This window comes from Thermobia domestica, chromosome 14 (genome assembly GCF_964235325.1).
Source record: "Thermobia domestica chromosome 14, izTheDome1.hap1.1, whole genome shotgun sequence".
NCBI classification, from domain to species: domain Eukaryota; kingdom Metazoa; phylum Arthropoda; class Insecta; order Zygentoma; family Lepismatidae; genus Thermobia; species Thermobia domestica.
The window spans coordinates 166,901,971-166,921,622 of record NC_137467.1 but is presented as its reverse complement, the minus strand read 5'-3'; the positions used below and the strand labels follow the sequence as shown (position 1 = coordinate 166,921,622).

Genomic DNA, 19,652 nt, shown 5'->3' with positions numbered 1-19,652 from the left:
AGAGCTTAGAACAGTGGTTTGGATTCCGCCTTAAATTCTAGGTCCACCTCTCATATAGCCTCGCTGCAGAAAAGAGACACTAAACTACAAAAAGCAAACAAAATCGAATATTGTGTATATGATAAATTTATTTTAGTTGTAAGAAAGTTATTGCATGTTATTTATGTTTATTTTGTTTCGTGAAAGAAAAGAAAAAAAAAAAACGCTTTATTTGACAGTAATTCTGTTTTCTTTTCAGAGACACACTCTTTTGCTACCACAAGGCATCAGAAGCATTTCTTCAAAGGCTAATGTCATTGTACGTGGCTTCCCATTATAAGGTAATTAGTTCTCTTCGATAGAATTAAGTCAAAAAGATTTTTTTCTTTCTTCAGCATATCTTTAATTATTTATGTACTTAACCAGGATTTCTACAGAAAATCAGGGAACATTTGCTCAGGAAAAATCAGGAAGCCTATAAGTAGCCAGAGAAATCCAAAAGAAGAAAGAAACTGAGAGCAGACTGCTAGTAGGTGGGAAGTGCGTGTGTAAAAAATAATAATTTTAAATTACTAGATAAATTGAGATGGGGTAGTGTATAGCTCCATCGGTAAAGTGTTCAGTCCAAATCAGCGATCCGTGTTCAATCCGCTGTGAGTGCAGAAAAAGTTTTTCACTTAGGTCGTAAGTTCTGGAGGTTGGCTCAGCTTCGGAAAATGAGTATCGAGAACAACTCTGAAACCAAAGCAGTATAATAATAATAAAAAAACATAGGTCGTTATGGAGGTCCAGACCGTGTAACTGTTGCGCTAAGAGAATTTTTTCGAAAAACTGATCCTGCTTTTCGAAATATAGTAGCAGACTGAAAGAGCTCTTCCATTACTGCAGCTAGCCATTGTATCTAACGAATTGTTAATATGTAACTGAGCATTCAATTGTAATTCAGGCGGGCACGGGAGCTCAGTGGTAGAGCGTTTTACCTCTAGTATGTGGATTTCCTTGTTCGATCCCCGGTCAAGTAAGTTTGTGGTGGACAACATCGTGTCCGTGGGTTTTGTCAGGGTACTGCCGTTTCCTCCCACACATCATTCCACTATTTTTTCCATAATTATTCACTTGCCTTAAACTTCCATCTCCATTAGCTTAAAGAACATAAACGTGCCACTTTAAACTCAAAGGTTTTTTTTTTTTTTTCACTTGTATTTCCGTATAATCAGTATATATCGATTACTTTTATAGTTCATGAAGCAGGTGGAATTAAAATAATAGAAATTAAATGAAGAATAATAAATATTTGTCGGAAGATTTTTATATATATATTTCTTATTTTGTAACTAAACATCAAATTGTAGCATTAAAAATAATCTGAAAAAAATAGAATATAAAAGCAAAGTATGGTGGGCTATAAGGGAAGGAGAAGACCGATAAAAAAAGTTAAGGAAAATTTATATAGAAGTTAGAAAAACTGAAATGAAATCTCTCAGTGTAACGTTCCACGATTATACCTCTTAGGCTAACGAGGAAACGGTCCCAAGTGTAAACAACCGATTTGGCTGGGGTCCGGATATGTGTTACGGGAGACCAAAGTAGGAGAGACGTATTTTGGCGTTTGGGCCCATACGCAGAAATTTCCGAAATACAGGTCCCTAAAGTGGCCCTACATGCCATAACTAGGAAGCGAAAGACGTTACTTGTACACAACCGATTTGGCTGGGTCCGGATATGGCTATTATAAGCCCAAGTCGAAGAGATGTAGTTTTTCTCCCGTAACACATATCCGGACCCCAGCGAAATCGGTTGTGTACAAGTAACGTCTTTCGCTTCCTAGTTATAGCATGTATGGCCAATTTGGGGTCCCGTATTTCGGAAATTTCTGCGTATGGGCCCAAACGCCAAAATACATGCCTCCTACTTTGGTCTCCCGTAACACATATCTGGACCCCACCCAAATCGATTGTTTACACTTGGGACCGTTTCCTCGTAAGGAAGACGGGTGATTTCGGCAAGTAAATGAAGATGGGCAGTGGAATGAGAAAATGGGAGGGAACGGAAGTACGCGAGAGAACACGAACACGATGTTGTCTACCACAAACCTCCTTGTCTGGGAATCGACCCAGAGACCCCACGCACCAGAGGTAAGCGCTCTACCATTGAGCCCCCGTGGCCTCCATAATGAAGTTAGCGAAAGTCAGGGAAATTAAAGCTAAGATTTCTGTAAAATTCTGTTAACGAACTTGGAATCATTAATAATCAACAACCATCGGAAAGATATAATCCGGGCATTTGCTTGTGGAACTGAGGAAAAAATTTGTCAGGACTGCTGACTATGGGGTTGGAACCTAGAATCTCTCAACTGCGGTCAAGAACACAAAAACCACTAGCATATCCTACGATCTCTTTAAAAGACATGGTCAAAATTTTCAAATTGTGACCTCTTTTGCAAATCAACACAATTTCGTTTTTCTCCTTTTTCAAAGTTTTCACATTCATTTTGGGCACTTGGTTCAAAGGTACAAGATGCCGTTACAACAATTTAGCTTTACGCCTGTTCTGGTGGCTGTAAATTCGGAGCAAAAAAGTTTTTAAAGAAGTAGAAAAAAAAAGAAAATGGAATTGTAGATTAGAAAACATAGGTAAAGGCGTGATAGCTAAAGATAAGTAAATAAATGCATTCTTAGCAGATTCTGTGCTTAATTGCAATGTAAGTATTACACTTTTTTTTTTTTTTTTTTTAACCTGAAAGTTATACAAAGTGTTACAAAAAATTTGTCACAATATTTTGGATATAGATTCCTCACATCAAAATAAGAAAAAGAGTTCATATGGACTTGTGGTCGGAAGTGAATAGTTTTGTAGTTATTGTGTCACCATTTTTGGCGCTTGTGGCGTTTACTCCATAGGATAGCAATCCAAATAGAGCAAATAGCGCGTGAAATAGCCATTAATTGAATTTTTCTTCCGAGCGTTAACGAAGAAACAAGTTATCACAAATGATACCTTCTTCCACCGCTAACTACACATAGAAGAAAATCCAAGTAACGACCTTAAATTAAGACAAGGAACAGCATCATCGAACACTTAATTAAACACTAAAATTGCATTTGTATCAATATATTGCACCATGCACACAAGGCAAAGAACATGAGGCACAATCTTAAAGACGCAACTATAGCGAATAATACGCAAGAATTGAAGCTGATATTTAATAAACTAACATACTTACTTACTCTTTCAGATGGGCATATACATTTATATACTAATAAGAATGTAATGTTAATCTAAATTATCGCAGATTACAACTGATACGAATTTTTACAAACTTTCAAATCAATTCAGTGGTGCAGCTTTGACTACATCTTGTTAGTCCATTAGTTTCTGCGCGCCAATTGAGATTGCTTCCCGCGGATTCTCCCTTGCTCTCGCTGTTTGCGCGAGCTCCGCCTACCAAATGACGTAATCGCAGGTAAAGCTGTGATTGGCTGCCGTTGGTTGCCAAGGCCTTAGTCACATCGTCTGCAGGATGTTGCTATCCGTGCGAGGATGCATAGCGCTGTTATGAATGTAGCAGTATTTTTAAAATAAAAAGGGAAATAAATTGTCTGAACTGGATACACCAAAAATAATGCACAAATAAGTTTATCACAATTGGGTGCCGTAAACGTGAAAAAATGAATTTTAAAGGTCCATAGTTCCGCTACTAAAGGACCGATCGTAGTCGGATCAAGAAATAACTGAGGAATTAATATGTGAACTATCCAAATATTATCTTTGAGAACTTCCGGTACTTGCACATTCATTTTTAGAGATGCTGTTTGGGAGTACTTGATCACTTTCCACCTACCTCTCTAAAAATTGGTGTGCAAGTACTGGAGCATTCTTAAACATGGATATTTGGATAGTTCACATACCAGTTCCTCAGTGATGTCTTGACCCGACTACGATAGATCCCATAGTAGTGGAACTATGAACTTTTAAATTTCATTTGTTTCATGTTTTCGCACCCTATAACTCCGAAACTATCCACTTTTCAGCACAGGTCCTTATGAACTGTTTTTTTTTTTTTTTTTTTTCTTATTTTGATGTGCGGAATCTGTTCCCGAAATATTGTTACGCATTTTTGTAACACCCTGTATATAAATCTATTATTGCATTTTAACAGTGTTATTTATATAGAACAAAAAAAAAAAAAATCCCTAGCTCATATTTTAATTCTTGTTTCTCTTTGTCTTGTCTAGAACACACCAAATGACTTGCAGATTATGTCGGATGCTCCTGCACATCATTTGTTTTGTTTACTTGGTCCTGTGGATCCAAATAGGAAAACATTACCAGAGGTTCTTGCGGTTGTACAGGTAAGTTGGGATTCAATAACTAGTGGCATACCCGGGTGTCGTTGTAGGCGATAACAATTCTTTATTAGAGACTAGACATGCTATGTCCAGAACCGTGTGTGAAACCACAAAAGAAGTGGAAAAAGAAAAAAAATCTTAAGAGCAAGCGGCGCGATATCGAGACTCGAATTGCGCAATAAGAGTTGCATACACTGAAAGAGCATCAGGTAGTTAGTAAGTTACCAAATTATTAGCTGCAGTCCACCAGTAGGGGAAAAATTATGGGACTGTAAAGTTCAGAGCCTGGCGTACGAAAACCACACAAAACTTAGCATTTGGCTTGTTCCTCTTTGTATTGACAAGAGATAATGAACTCTAACGTATTTCCATCACAGAACATGATGTTTAATATAAAAAAATCTGTATGAGAAGAATTGTCAGTGTTGCCATCATAGAAATTACAATGTTGCCCGAATAAGAATACCACAAAAAGCTTGGTTTGCAGCGAATGAAAGAGTGAACACAACGGTGTTTTGTGACATCATGTTTTCGTGGTTCGCACGGAACTACGTTTTACATAATACGTTATTTAGTTTGTAAGAATCAAAGTAGTTATAATATACTTGTATTAACATTACAGAATATTATTTAAACAGAAGTGCAAAAGGTACCAACAGAACACTAGTATGAAGGTGCTTCGCAAAGTGGACCTCACGATAAATCTGTGAAAATGTCATTCGGGTTCGAATCGGTTTGTTCGTTGGACATTTATCGTGAGGCATACCGACAGACAGACAACACAAATGCCGAGCATCGCGAATCGTAAAACTCGGTTCGTGTTGTCAGTGATATATCATCCAACGCCGTTGAATTCATTCTTGTAGTCCGTGCTTTACGAAGAGCTTGGCAATCTAACAACACTGTAATGTCTATAGATGACACCAATGGCAAGTCTTCCGGAGCGCTGTTTTGACTCCCTTACCACAGAAACGTGTTATCACTGCGCGTCGCTGGCTATCGTCCGATGTGCATATTGTACTAACTGTTTTTGTTTGGATAACTCGATACTTTCTGCTCTTCATATCAATTGTGTGGCTTAACACTGTCATTTACATAGCCATCTCTCCTTTCTAAACAAATACCATTTGCTATTGCACACACAAACAGTTTATACCTTCTGTTTGGCATAGTCTCTCATGTTCACTTTGCAGCCCCATAATTTTACCCTACTGGCGGACTGCAGCTAATAACGTGGTCACTTCATGATTGATGCTCTTTCAGAATATACTTTATAACCCGTATTGTGCAACGCAAGTCCCGATCACGTACTATTTGCTTGCAAGCTTTTCGAGGAATTCTTATTCTGGCAACACTGTAATTTCTATGGATGGCAACACTGAAAATTCTTCTCATACAGATTTTCTTATATCAAACATCATGTTCTGTGATGGAAATACGTTAGAGTTCATTATCTCTTGTCAATACAAAGAGGAACAAGCCAAATGCTAAGTTTTGTGTGGTTTTCGTACGCCAGGCTCTGAACTTTACAGTCCCATAACTTTTTCCCTACTGGTGGACTGCAGCTAATAATTTGGTAACTTACTAACTACCTGATGCTCTTTCAGTGTATGCAACTCTTATTGCGCAATTCGAGTCTCGATATCGCGCCCCTTGCTTGTTAGTACACTCATCTTTTTCGAATAAATATATATATATCTTTATATGTGTCTATCTATCTATCTATCTATCTATATATATATATATATATATATATATAATATCCTTTCGGAATCACATGATGGTAGAAGCTGGGAAAAATAATGTTACCACTTTTCCTTACCTAGCAATAATGGTTTAAATTTCTTTCCTTTTTTATAGGAACTACTAGAGGTTGTCTTTAAATACGTAAAAAATAAGGAAATATATCAACAAGAATTTTAGGGATGATAAAAAAAATGGATCAAAAGATTGCGATCTTGGCCAAGAATTTTAGGAATGATCCAAAACAATGCATCAAAAGACTACGATCTTCGCCAATAATTAGTTTTTTGGATCAGGGCCACAAAATCAAGTTTCCGTACTTTTTACAGAATAAGCACATCATACTGAGTTAAGTAAGAGTTTGGGTTTGGCTACATTATATGTAATTCTCCAGATATAAGGCCTACAAGAAAATTTTTGCCGCCTAAAATTGTTGAATCTTTTGATCCAAAAACGTGGATCAGTAATCCTAAGTGTAGGAGCTAGATGTAAGGAGAACACTCACGAAATGTTTAAAACTTTGGAATTAGTGTATTAACGACAGTTTAAGTTAATTTACAGTTAAACTAATTTGAGTAGTAGTAGTATTTAAAACTTTTGTTCAAGGAGTTCATATTCAAACTCACAGCACAAATTTGGAGTTCATGGTCTATCTACAATTTCTGGTCTTCGTAGTTTGACAAAAAATATGAAGATCCATGTCATTAACTTGCCTCGCCGAATAGTAGTTCGAAAAACACGTATGCTGACTTAAATTTTACAGTCATTTGCTGTTAGCTTCTAGTTTAAGGTGTATGGTTTCCTGAATTATCCCTACCTCTGTAAATTCGCCGAATAGTAGTTCAAAAACACACAGTATGCCGCCATAAACTTCGTATTGTCCTCCTTCCCTCTGAAGTTTGCTCCTAAATACTGACTTATCTATGCTCTTCTTTGTAAGTTGTACTATGAAAATATTTCAAAGAAAGTAAAATCAAACCCTGTTGGCTAAAGAAGCAAACTGGAAAGTTAGGGAGAACAAGGGAAGTTAAGGATGGTCAGGGAAACCGATTGAAAGTTGGGGGAAAATTTGAAGTTTTGTCAGACCGTTTTATTTTGATAAATGGAAAGCGCTTAAAATGTCAGAAATATCTGTAACGCAACTTCAAAAATTCTTTGCACATAATGCCACTATGAATCGTTGGTTATTATATCGAGTTCCTGAAAGGCTTGCATCTTTCATCATGCATAGGAACTATGCTGAGTGGTAAGCTTAAAGCCTATTGTAAAATGTGTAAATATATTGTAAATTAAAGCAATATAGAAAAACAAGCTTTACCAACTCACTTGAAAAATATCGAGAGGTTGATTAACCTATTCGCTCTTTTTTTTTTTTTTTTTTTTTTTTTTTTAAACAAACAAGTGAGTCTTGTTTCACAGTGTGAAACTACAGTAGAGTTCCAAACTACGGGAAATTTATACTTAAACTTGGAGTAGTACATCTATAACTACTGGTTGCAATAGATTAATAAGATTAAAGATAAAATATCTATATCAAAAAAAGCCATTACTTGCTATACCTTATTTCTAGGCCCGTATTTATATATTGTGCGCCCCTGTGCTCTAAATAATTTTCCACCCCTACACAAATTTTTGTCTCAAACAAGGAAACAAGCTTGCTGGATTTTGCAAACATGCCATTTCTTGTTGAGTGGCAGTTTAGGTACTACAAGTTACAAAAATTACAATGTAATTTTAAATGGCCTAGTTCTCTCAATAATGATTATGATGCGGTGTTCTGTCCGAAAGTAGGAGTTTGACGCAAAGATCCCTGGGCAAGGTGAACCCACGGTAGTTTGCCATTGCCTTCCAGGAGATGATGATGACGTACTAAAGACGGGACCTACAGCTTAACTTGGGATTCGAACCATTTGTGTTCCCACCGCAAATCGAACCCGGGACCCCTTGATTACAAGGCGACGAGCTTAACTACTTATCCACTGGGGGACACATTCTCTCAATACTGGCATGAAATTTATTCATGTAGATTGTAATTTACTGTCCGGAGAAAATGCATTCTATTAATTCTTAATCAACCGTTATGTCAGTTATATATTTCATAATTTCATTTGAATTTCTTAAATATTTACTCTTATCATTGTAATAGTAAAATATGGAATAAAAAACTGGACAGTGTTTTTGACATTGTTTATTCTGAACTTATCACATAATTAAAGATTATAGTGAGTTAATAGCATCTATATTAATAATACAATAAGCTGTCTGCCTGTCTGCTTGTTTGTAGCCCTTTCAGGTCGAAAACCATACTAGATAGAACATGAAATTTTAGGTTTTAAAGCTCTCAGACAATTGATTCAAATGGCCTGTTTCAGGTCCCTAAGTCACCTGAAACCTGAGCTGAGATATGAGCAAAGTTTCCATAAGAACAAAATGGGCATTTTAAAAATAACCGAAATCGACCAATATTAGAGTTGAATTCATAGTTTTGGGGGTCGCTGAGTTTAACGATATCAGTTTTCATAATGTTCATCCTCATCCCTTTGGGGTAAGGGTGGGAGAGGATGACTTCTTAAAAATAATAGATAAGGTAGCTAATTAGTAACTATTGTAATTAAACACATTAACATATTTTCTCGCGCTTGCGCAAGACTCTGCGGGTTGCTAGCTTTAAACATTACTTTATTGTGAATCTTCAAAAAAATTCCAAAATTTTGCCGCCCTGTGCTCGAGCACAGAATAGCACTTACCTAAATACAGGCCTACTTATTGCTTTTGTTGTATGGCGATAAAGGTTGAAACCTGAATTTGTTAATTTTAGAAACTTCTACCAGTATTCTGTCAAGTAATTTGTACGGAATGAAAATCAGGAAAACTAAATAGGACTTAGGACCTTGCGAGTACAAAGATGCAAGTATTGTCTCCTTTCCAAAAAATAATGTATAATTTGTGATAACATGAGAAAGATCACGATTTTGTTAATATTAAATTACTTTTTTTTATTAAGGGGTGTGTAAATAACTAATTTTCTTCCCTCCATTTTGGATCGAGGTCACATCACATGGAGATCAAAGTTGAACCAAAGACCAATTGAACCTTGCAAAGACTTTTCAAATGATGTATTGCTCCACCCATTGTCGATCTAAAACATTTTTGTTTTCTCGTCAACTTTCAGAGGCAACGTCCCTGGCCGATTTATAGTGTCTAAAAGTGACATCCGGTCAAAGAAATGGAAATGCAGGTATCAGCATTCCTTACAAATATCAGTTATTTTTAAGATAAAAGAATGGATTCAGACGTATGAGGCGCGCAGTCACGGTTGACAAGTGTCACTTAGTAACATTAAAATTGTCTCCAAACATTGGAGACATATGCCCTAAAGATAACTATACATGTATTCAGACCTGAATGTAATCACAGTTTAGTGTTCTGTGTAATGTAATGTTAGTATTGCTGAAGTACCAAAATACCGTATTTGTTCGAATGTAGGCTGCACTTTTTTCCCCTAACTTTTGGCTTAAAAAATCATGGTGCGGCCTATAATCGAAAATTTTCCCCTCAGATAATAAATCGTCAATTTCAAAATGGCATGTACACGTTTCTTGTGAGTTGAAATTAATACCATTACAAGTTAATGCAGTTACTTTTGTAAACCATCAAAGATTTAAAAAGAAAACAGCAAAAAAACCTACCTTGTTCGCAAAAATTGCCACCTTCATTGGGTACTGGTAACACCTTACACTGGCACAAAAATCACTTATACACTTAATGCTTTTATTAACAGGAATACGTATCTCTGTTATACCGTATATACTATATATGGTATTAGGATGGTCCAAAACCAAATGAAAAAAAAAAAAAAAATAACTTGTTCAAAATAATCCTCCACAAAGCTGCTTCTTCTTCTTCTTCTTCTTCTTCTTCTTCTTATTATTATTATTATTATTATTATTATTATTATTATTATTATTATTATTATTATTATTATTATTATTATTATTATTATTATTATTATTATTATTATTCCTCGAGTGGTAAGTTAGCAAAATTTCGGCCCTGTTGCTCAGTATTTACAGGTCGCTCCATTTTAAACCTTGTTCTTGTAGTATTACCAATGATCTAATGCTAGAATTTTTGGGAGGTATACGCTGGACCGTTTTGAAAATATATCGTATGCCCACTTCCGTATATATCGTTCATTCGTAAATTTAAGGTAAATATATGCTGCACTATAAAATATTAGGTGGATAATGAGAATATGCCCCATTTCATTCCTGTATACTACATTATAGGTGACAAGACTACAATGTAATTTAACACAGCTGTGTTAATAACCGGATAGAAATAAGTCCGTAGCTTTCATTATGATCACTAGATTGTGAGATAATCCTTTTTCCAAGAAGTTGTGAATTATTAAAACAAATGGCTGTGGTGATGATATAGCTGAAAGAGGTATGAGTCTCATTCAAAAGTATAATGAAGCCTTGACAAAGGATGAGAAACAGACGCAGTTTAGTCTTGATTGGTTGAAATCCATCGTAAAAATGTTCCCGCTCCACTGAAGAAAGCGTTTTTGTAACTTGAGAATACAAATACTGACATTTTGTTCTGAAAGGTTTGACAACTAACAAAAAAAGGCAAAATGGAGCGACTTGTAAATATGACTTAATTGTACTGAAATATCGTTAGTTATTTGGATACATCAGAAGGAATAAAATAAGCCTTGTGGACCCCCGACCACTGTTAGTTTTGTTCTGTGGACCACCCTAATATGATATATTTGAAAAAAAGAGAAGCAACTTTGCGTCACCAATACTGCGTCAGCTTGTTTGTACCCACCCAAATCAAGCACAATCACTTCCCACCAACTCAGCATCATCAGCGTCTGACTCATCACCCTCACTTGACGATCCAGAATACTGTTCAGAGTCTTTGTCACAAAGGACATTATGAGTCACATCAAGATTATTGGATTTTTTTTTAACTTTTCATGACAAGTTCTCCTGATATTGACCGCCAAGCAGCCAAAATCCAACGTCACACTTCTGATACAGATGCACGTTGGAAAGTGCCTCTTGACGTCGAAGTTGCTTTGTTCATGATGTAATTTATATAGAATTGTCTTAACACTAGCCTCTAATGGATGACTAATATACGCATCCAAACTGCAACACAACTTTCATGTAAATTTAGTATTGCGGTCTATATTCGAGATTCACTTTTTCTATAATCTCGTGTCAAAAATTTAGGTGCGACCTATGTTCGCGCAAATACAGTAATTCTAATGAATATTCATCATAGAATGTTTTCATGTGTACTGCATAAAAGCTGTACTGAAGTAAATCTCTCTCTCTCTCTATATATATATATATATATATATATTTCTCGACTTCCTAGATTTTTTAATTTCACCTCCAAAAATGGTTCTATATCAGACCAAAGTAACTATGAGAAAAATTAACTCAGTTGCATGATATTAAATGATGCCCTAAGTAACTCCAAATTTTGAATGCATTTATAGTGTACAATATGGGGCAAAGGTACCTTATAAGTTTGGAAAGACAACTGTAATTAATAAACATATATTATGAAAGTAATAGGTACTAAATGATTCGAGATAAGTTGGAAACAACGTCAGATGTGTGAAAAGCTACCCAAAATTATGTCATACGCCTTCTTCCTATTAACATATTTGGACCTGAATCCAAGATGGCCGCCATGATAGTACTATACAGTAGAGGAGAGGTTCTATCTCCATTAACCCTAAGCAACATATGGTGTCACTCTCTCTAGCCGGTCCAAATATACCAGATATCTTTGCCTCATAATGTATACTGTAAATGCATTTAAAAGGTAAAGTCTCTTGTACAACATTTAATATTATTCGATTGAGCTTTTTTTTTTTTTTTTTCATAAATTACTTTGGTCTGATATGGAACCATTTTAAGAAGTGAAATTTTTTTTTTTAAAAAAAAAAAAAAGGTCCACCTTAGATACGTGTGTACATAATATGTATTAGAGAACTTTTCATATTTTTTTTTTCTCTCGTAGGTTTGTTTGGAGGGCGAAATCTCCAAGTCGTCTATAACAGCGGGACTGTCACGTGGTAAGAGGCCATCCGGGGACTTGATACCATGGACCGTCGCACAGCAATTTCAGGATCAGGACTTCCCTGGTCTTTGTGGGGCGAGGATTGTGAGAATAGCCACACACCCAGATTATCAAGGAGTAAGGAACTCTTAACATATTCATTAGCAGTGTTTTTTTATATTATTATTATTATTATTATTATTATTATTATTATTATTATTATTATTATTATTATTATTTAATGTACGGAGTGAGTCGAATAGAGATATATGTGTAATTATATGATGTTCACCGGGAACGGAAATGATGGATTTTTATTTCCCGGTGGCAAAGTAAAAAGTAACGTTGCAAGTGCTCCAAGTCAACGTTGTTTATTTTTAACATTGGTTTTCCAAATACCACTATGGTATTCCTGAAGAGAATACTGTAAATTCCAGCACACCGTGGAATCGAACATGTAAATATTTTTCTATGGCTCACCGTGTACATGCAGTAATGGTAAGAAATAAAGCTTTTAAAGAACCACCTTTATCATAAGAGGTCCCAGTATTTACTCTGAAAAGACTTACTTGGTGCATCTTACTTATGAGTAATATGTTAATTACTGTAAAAATTTAACTCAATTGGATTATTACATTAAAGCTTTTGCTCGTATAAGTAATTCGGAATATACCCTTGTGAGTCAGTCCTACTAATATAAACATCGTTGAAATCATTTCTAACAATGAAAATGATATCAAGACCTTCGTAATATATGATTTTTGTTTATTGTTAGTAGCAAATATTCATCTTTTGAAGGAACTATGGATTACAAACCTCACCTCCACTTTTTGACGTATTAATTTGAGTCATATTGCACCCACGAGAATCGAACCTAGAACCATGTGTATGGAATGAGCCCATGCTATCGACCCATCTGAATGAGCTTACCAGGCATCTGGTGGCAATTTGTAAAGTAATTTATCAGCAGTAGATAATAGATGTTAGAAAGCTATGACTCGGTAAAATGGAGCAAAATCGTCCCTAACTGTGCTTAATAAAAATTTAGTATCTACTTTTTGATTGAAGAAATCTTTGACAGATCTAGCATTTCTCAGTGAACGGGGTAAAGGATTTTCTGTACCTTCCGGAAGTTGCTTTAAATGTGTTATCCTCACTTTTGCGTTATGCAAACCAACCGGTATACTCATGTATTGCGTGCTTGCTTACAAATATGTGGCAATGGATATTTTCGTGCCAGGTAAATATAGGGAGAATTCGTGGACCACAATTCCTCAAGGTCACAGTTAATGAAATATATTGGCTATTCATATCTCTTGATTTTACGTGACTCATTTCCAGACAAGTTTACGATGTATTAAATATTTTTTCTATCTTCCTCTATCTTGCTTCAACTAGTTGTCTAGAGCTCCCTCGTGGCTAAGCGGTTAGCGTACGCGCCTTTGGCGTGAGAGCCTGGGTTCCATTCCCGGCGAGAGCTCATGTGGTTCGGATTCCACGTTAATCACTAGGTCCGCGTCTCACGTCTCATACAGCCTCGCTGCTGAACGGAACTTTAAACTCAAAATCAACTCAACTAGTTGTCTATATATGTAATAAAATTTCTTTTAAAAAAGTTGCTGATGATCGAAGCCTTAATCTTTTTTTTTTTCCTAAATACTTCGATGTACATTCACTTTCTGTGTAATGTCCTGTTTTAATTTTCTTCTTTTAAAGTAGATAACGGCAGCCCCCTCTTGGGATGGGTCACGAAGGTCCAAGAATTGTGTGTAGAGGTAAAGCCCCCACACTTCTTTGGCTTGGTCTTTCAAGAAGGTAATCTAGCCAGCACCGCGGCCTGGTCGCCTTGATCATCCCACAGTTAAACTCATTTCACTATTTAAAAAGGCTGGGTAAACCTCTGAGCCGCATTGAAACGAGGGTAGAACGAGCAAAATATCCCGACTCGCATCGGATCGAACACGGTACATCCCAGGTAAAAGCCTTACGCACTATGCTACCACTGCTTGTGTCAATAGGACGCTGAAATATTGTACGTAAATTAACATATTCATTAATTGTTTTCTATTTGTTGCATGCGTACATAATTTTTGGTATTGTAGTTGGTAATTGAAGTTCCTTTTTGCCATTTTGCAGATGGGTTACGGTAGTAGAGCTCTATATTTGTTACAACAGTATTATGAGATGAAGATCCCAAGTTTAGATGAGGAATCTGTTGTCCAAGAGCAAATTGAAAGTGTACCTGAAGATGAAGTTGGATTGCTCGAGGAACGAATAGGTAAAATAACATTATTTATAATAGTTTTGGTATCTGTATTTTCCTTTCCTTTTCTTTTTTGTTTTCTCAAGTAAATTGAGCGAACAAGAAACATTTTTTCTGGAGAAAATGAAATCTTTCAGTTTGACGTCCCAGGATTATGCCTTTTAGGCTAAGGGAGACCATGACTAAAGCAAGCGAATGATGACGGAAGACTTGATGGAATTATAAAGTGGGAGGAAAAGGGAGTACCCCGAGAAAATCCACGGACACAATGTTGTCCACCACAAACTTACTTGGTCGGGGATGGAACCAGGGACCCCACACATCAAAGGTAAGCGCTCTAACACTGAGCTACCGTGCTCCGTTCAAATTCTATGGAGGATTATGTTGAAATCGCACAAGACGACAATCGATCTGTTGTAATTATCGTTGACGTGATACGTACTCCACCGCACCCACTAAGATATTCAATATTCAACTCCAAATTTATCAAGATTTTTCAAATTTTCGGTGAGAAGACATGAAAGATTCAAGGTGAGTGGCTATATAGGATAAGAAATACTTTAAATTTATTGTCCGTAACATCTATGGGGTCGAGGGCATAGAGCTTTAACAGTGCAGTTCTTAAAATTTATGGATTTTTGACGAACTCTTTCGTCTTTGATAATGTTAGTGTTCCCAACAGAAAATTTGTGATTTTAATATTGATCATCATATTGGAAGTGTAAGAGATATTTGGTAAACGATAATTTGTGGAAGATATTTTGAAAATGTACAGACGAAGTGTGTATTGATTGATTAACCTGAATTAAACAGAATATTTAATAATAATAATAATAATAGTAATAATAATAATAATAATAATAATAATAATAATAATAGGAGTAATAAGTGACTTCAGTGTTACATTGTGAACCTATAATAGACCTCCAGGAATCGAATATTGAAATCAGAAGTGGAGATTTAACCACTTCCGTTTTCAGTAAAAAGATAAGATTGTACATGGAATATATTCTTATAACACCTGATCCATATCAGGAGCACGGTGGCTCAGTGATAGAGCGTTTACCTTTGATGCGTGGGTTCAATCTCCGGCCAAGTAGTTTGTGGTGAACAACAACGTGTCTGTGGGTTTTCTCAGGGTACTTCCGTTTCCTTCCACTTTCTCATTCCACTGTTTCTTCCATAATCATTTACTTGCCTAAATCATGTCTCTCTCTCAGCCTAACAGACATAACTATGGGATGTTAAACTGAAATATTCTGTTTAACATTGCCTAATCCACATCACTAACCATTATTATTAGGATCATACTATTTCTGTTACTCCACACAATCTCTTGAACAAAAGCGATTTTTTTTATGCCATAGACAGCTGGAACGATTATCTCAACCGAGTTCGTTAATGGAAAATGGAATGAAATTAAATCTTCAAGTTCAGTGTCTCACGTTATGCCCATTAGCCTAAGGGAGACAATATATTGATACTATTATTGCTATATTTTGAACTATTTTTGTAAACTGCCTTTTTGCGTCTCCATTTTTAATTTTTAAATATCTTATTTTGTGGAATTTGAACTTCAACTTCACTTTTTTTTTAGGAGTTTTATTTTTAACTTTTAATATGTACCTTTGACCCTTATCATAATGAGAACAAACAACCTCGCTGCTGGTGACTCCATTAAACTCCTAATAATCAAACATTCAATCGATTAATACTTTACTTTCTGTGCACTTCTTCCCGCGCTTTTTTTTTATATATATATATCCTACATTTGACTTTTTCTCGATGTAATGATAATCCTTCAATGCGTAGCAAAAATTTAACATTAAAGTATATTCGTCTATGAACGATAAAGCATCTAACATAAGCAATAATGCACTAACATTGTGTTAATAAGAAATTGTAAACCACAGTAGTTAAGTGTTACAGTAAATACTTAATGACAGTGTAGTGAAACGCATTTGTAATAACTGTTCTTTCTTTGACAGAGCCGAGAAAATCTTTGCCGCCATTGCTGCTGAAACTAAGTGAAAGAGTGCCAGAAAGACTAGACTATTTAGGTGTATCGTACGGACTAACAGCGCCGCTTCTCAGGTTTTGGAAGAGATCTGGGTTTGTTCCAGTATACCTAAGGTTAGTGGATCAACATATTTTCATGTACAGTTTGAAACTATATCGTTCTTTTTGAAAGAAACGATTGGTTTTTAGCATAGATTATTACAACAAATAGACATTTTAAGAGAAGCTGCAAAAACTCAAGAATTGCCAGTAAAGTTGATGTATTTAAAAGAATCATCATGATAACAAACTGTGACTTTCACACCATTATTAGAAATAATAAACACTTCTGACCAGAGTATATACACTTGTTTATTAAAAACTAAATTACAGTGTAACGGTTTCGACAACTTAACGTTGTCTTCATCACACACTAACTGCTGTTAGTGTCTGATGAAGACAACGTTAAGTTATCAAAACCATTACACTGTAATTTAGTTTTTAATAAACAATGTATATACTCTGGTCAGAAGTATTTATTAATTCTTTAGTGAGTTCCAGAGTCGTGATGGATAGAGTTGCATTATTAGAAGCGTGAGTGTAAGTATAAGAGCAAGGGCGCCGATCCTGGGGGGCGTAGGGGGCCTGGGCCCACCCAAAGCTCATGTGGGCCCCCTCATTGTATTTGTGAATATACAATATTTGGTATAATTTGAATGCAATTTGTCTTAAAATCCTCATATATATATGTCGTCTGCATCTGAATGGGCCCCCCCAAATGTACAGAGAAATCGGCGCCCTTGTATAAGAGTAGCCTTAAAGTGACAAGTGCTTGGCTACATTTTTGAAACATCACTGTACGGTCACTAACGATTTATACCATCATCTTAATTTCGTGAAAGTTGTTGTTGGTCTAAGGAAAGTTCTTCAGATTCTAAGATAAGGAGTGAAAGAGAATATTTGTTGGTTTGTTTCAAAACAAAAGTTTCTAATCATGTAGCAAGCCAGAGAAGAAGAAAATAACTTTCAGATGAACACTACCGTAATTCGGAAAAAAGAAACAAGTAAACAACGAAACAAGTGTAGCCAGAACGTGTTGATGTTTCTGTGATTATGGATGAAATTCAGTTGTAAAAATTGTGAAGATGATTCGTGTCAGTTTAATTTCTATAAAAGTTGTTCATGGATTATTTATTGGGGGTTTTGACAATGAAACAATTCCATCTTCACATATCCTTTTTTCACCTGATCCTTCGAATGTGATAAAAGCTCTAGTAAGGAACAAAATACAGATCCACAAAATTAAGGAGGTGAATTTGTGACCATAAATATTATTTTAAAAGTTTAACGTTTGTTTCCTGAGGCCAAATTCCTGGCCCAGAAAACTAAAGGTATTCGAATAGTAAGTCTGAATATTTTAAATACATTATTTTGTTGGTGATGGATACAGCTTAATATCAGATCTGAACCACATGAGCTCCCACTGGGAATCAAACCCTGGTCTCCCATGTCGAAGGTACGTCCAGTGACCATAGACCCTCGAGGGAGCTCTTTGACTGTCTTGTGTAACCGTGTTGAAATTAATATTGTTGTACAGCTAAATAAGTAAATAATATAACTTCCTTATATTGATAAATAGGAGGAACACGGTAGTCTAGTGGTTAGAGCGTTGGACTCATGTCCGCGTGGTTCCGGGCTCGATTCCCAGCTGGTGCCTCCTAACTTTCGGCGTCTACTTAGCGTCGTGAGGCAAACTGGGAAGTAACATAAAAACAAGACGTGATGACCACTAGGTGTGGAAAGCTCCAGATGCGCTTGTTAGAAACAGAGCATCGCAGTGCTCTGACCACGTGCTCGCCCCTAGGTTGGACGTAGTTTAGCCGGTCGCTAGCAGATGGCGCTGGAGCAGGCTTAGGCTCTGTTACGTCAAGTGTTTATATATATTGACAAATGGAAGAAATAAACGATTTTTAACACACTAATTCCTTTATAGGTGCAAATTCAATGATATGACTATAATGATCTTCAATATAACTTCCCTTACAATTCCAATACATTTATCCTAGCGATACGTTTTGAGAATCGATTTTGCTCTCTTCCTTAGTCGCTTCAGTATACGAAGTTTACATTAATGAGACTAAGATTTGGTTTGGCTATGTTTACCAAGGCCCTGTGATAATTTCGGTACACGTGTGTGTGGTAGGATAATTTCTTAGTTGGCCAGTTAGTTTTAGTGCCATTATTTAACTTTTATATTTGGTTAGTTAAAGAATAATAATTAGAAGAATTCCATGACAGCACTGTTCTTTATACATTGAGTAAGTGAGGAAGAGAACGCAAGCAGATCTCGAAAATATATGGCTAGGATAAATACGTTGACACTGTAACGTTAATTATATAGATTGACTGCAAATTATTGGACGATTTGAGAAGACTGTATTTTCACTAATGCAGAACATAAATACATGATGTTTGTGTCATTGCAAAGAGGGAAGTTTGAAGTTTTAATCTGATTTTAGATAATACTCAAGAGAATTTAGCTTCAAGCATGGTACCTTCTTCAACTCGATACTATCTATTGACTGATATATGTCTTATACAGGGTTTTTTAAACTTACGGATTTGAGGCTTTCTGCGCGTAAACCAAATTTTTCCCTGAAAAATTGTCTCTACTTTATAAATTGTTAAGTCTTAGTCATTTATATAAATTATAAAGTGCATTTTTAATGTTGATATTAACTTCCACAATTATTTGGAGCTAGACGCGTACATCGTTGGCATAATTATACACAATAAGTATCGTCTATCCAATATTTGTTTACCTTCAGTATCTGAATTAATTCCATATTCAACTTATATCAATGCCAATATTTAATCATTTCACTCAAAAACCTCATCCTCTGCTCTATATTACTTTGTCATCAACCCAGTGACGTAACTAAGAGGGAGGGGGCAAACGGGGCTTGCGTCCCGGGCACAAAACTGGGCAAATATGTATTTTTACTATAAGGCAAGGAAAGGAGTTTTAGCAAACTAAAAATCATTTAAAAAATGCCTGAGAAACTTAACACGACAACAACGACTCACCAAGCTTAGGATCATATCTATAGAGCATAAGTTCTATCTTTTGAGGACATTGTAAAAACTTTTGCTGCCAAAGGAGCCCGCAAAGTTAAATTTTAGTTCCAGCTTTTCTGTGTTTTTATTTAACTTGCATCGATTTAAGAGATTTG

The 19,652-nt window shown here is 35.8% G+C and overlaps 1 protein-coding gene across 1 annotated transcript in view; it reads left to right on the top strand.

Annotated features, from left to right (window-relative positions):
* l(1)G0020 (RNA cytidine acetyltransferase l(1)G0020) overlaps positions 1–19,652 on the top strand; it is a 77,314-nt gene that overhangs the window by 32,599 nt on the left and 25,063 nt on the right. The window contains exons 11-15 of the mRNA XM_081739148.1: positions 239–320; positions 4,215–4,331; positions 12,120–12,296; positions 14,295–14,436; positions 16,410–16,554. Of these exons, the coding sequence (XP_081595274.1) occupies positions 239–320; positions 4,215–4,331; positions 12,120–12,296; positions 14,295–14,436; positions 16,410–16,554 (663 nt within the window). The remainder of the gene's footprint in view (positions 1–238; positions 321–4,214; positions 4,332–12,119; positions 12,297–14,294; positions 14,437–16,409; positions 16,555–19,652) is intronic.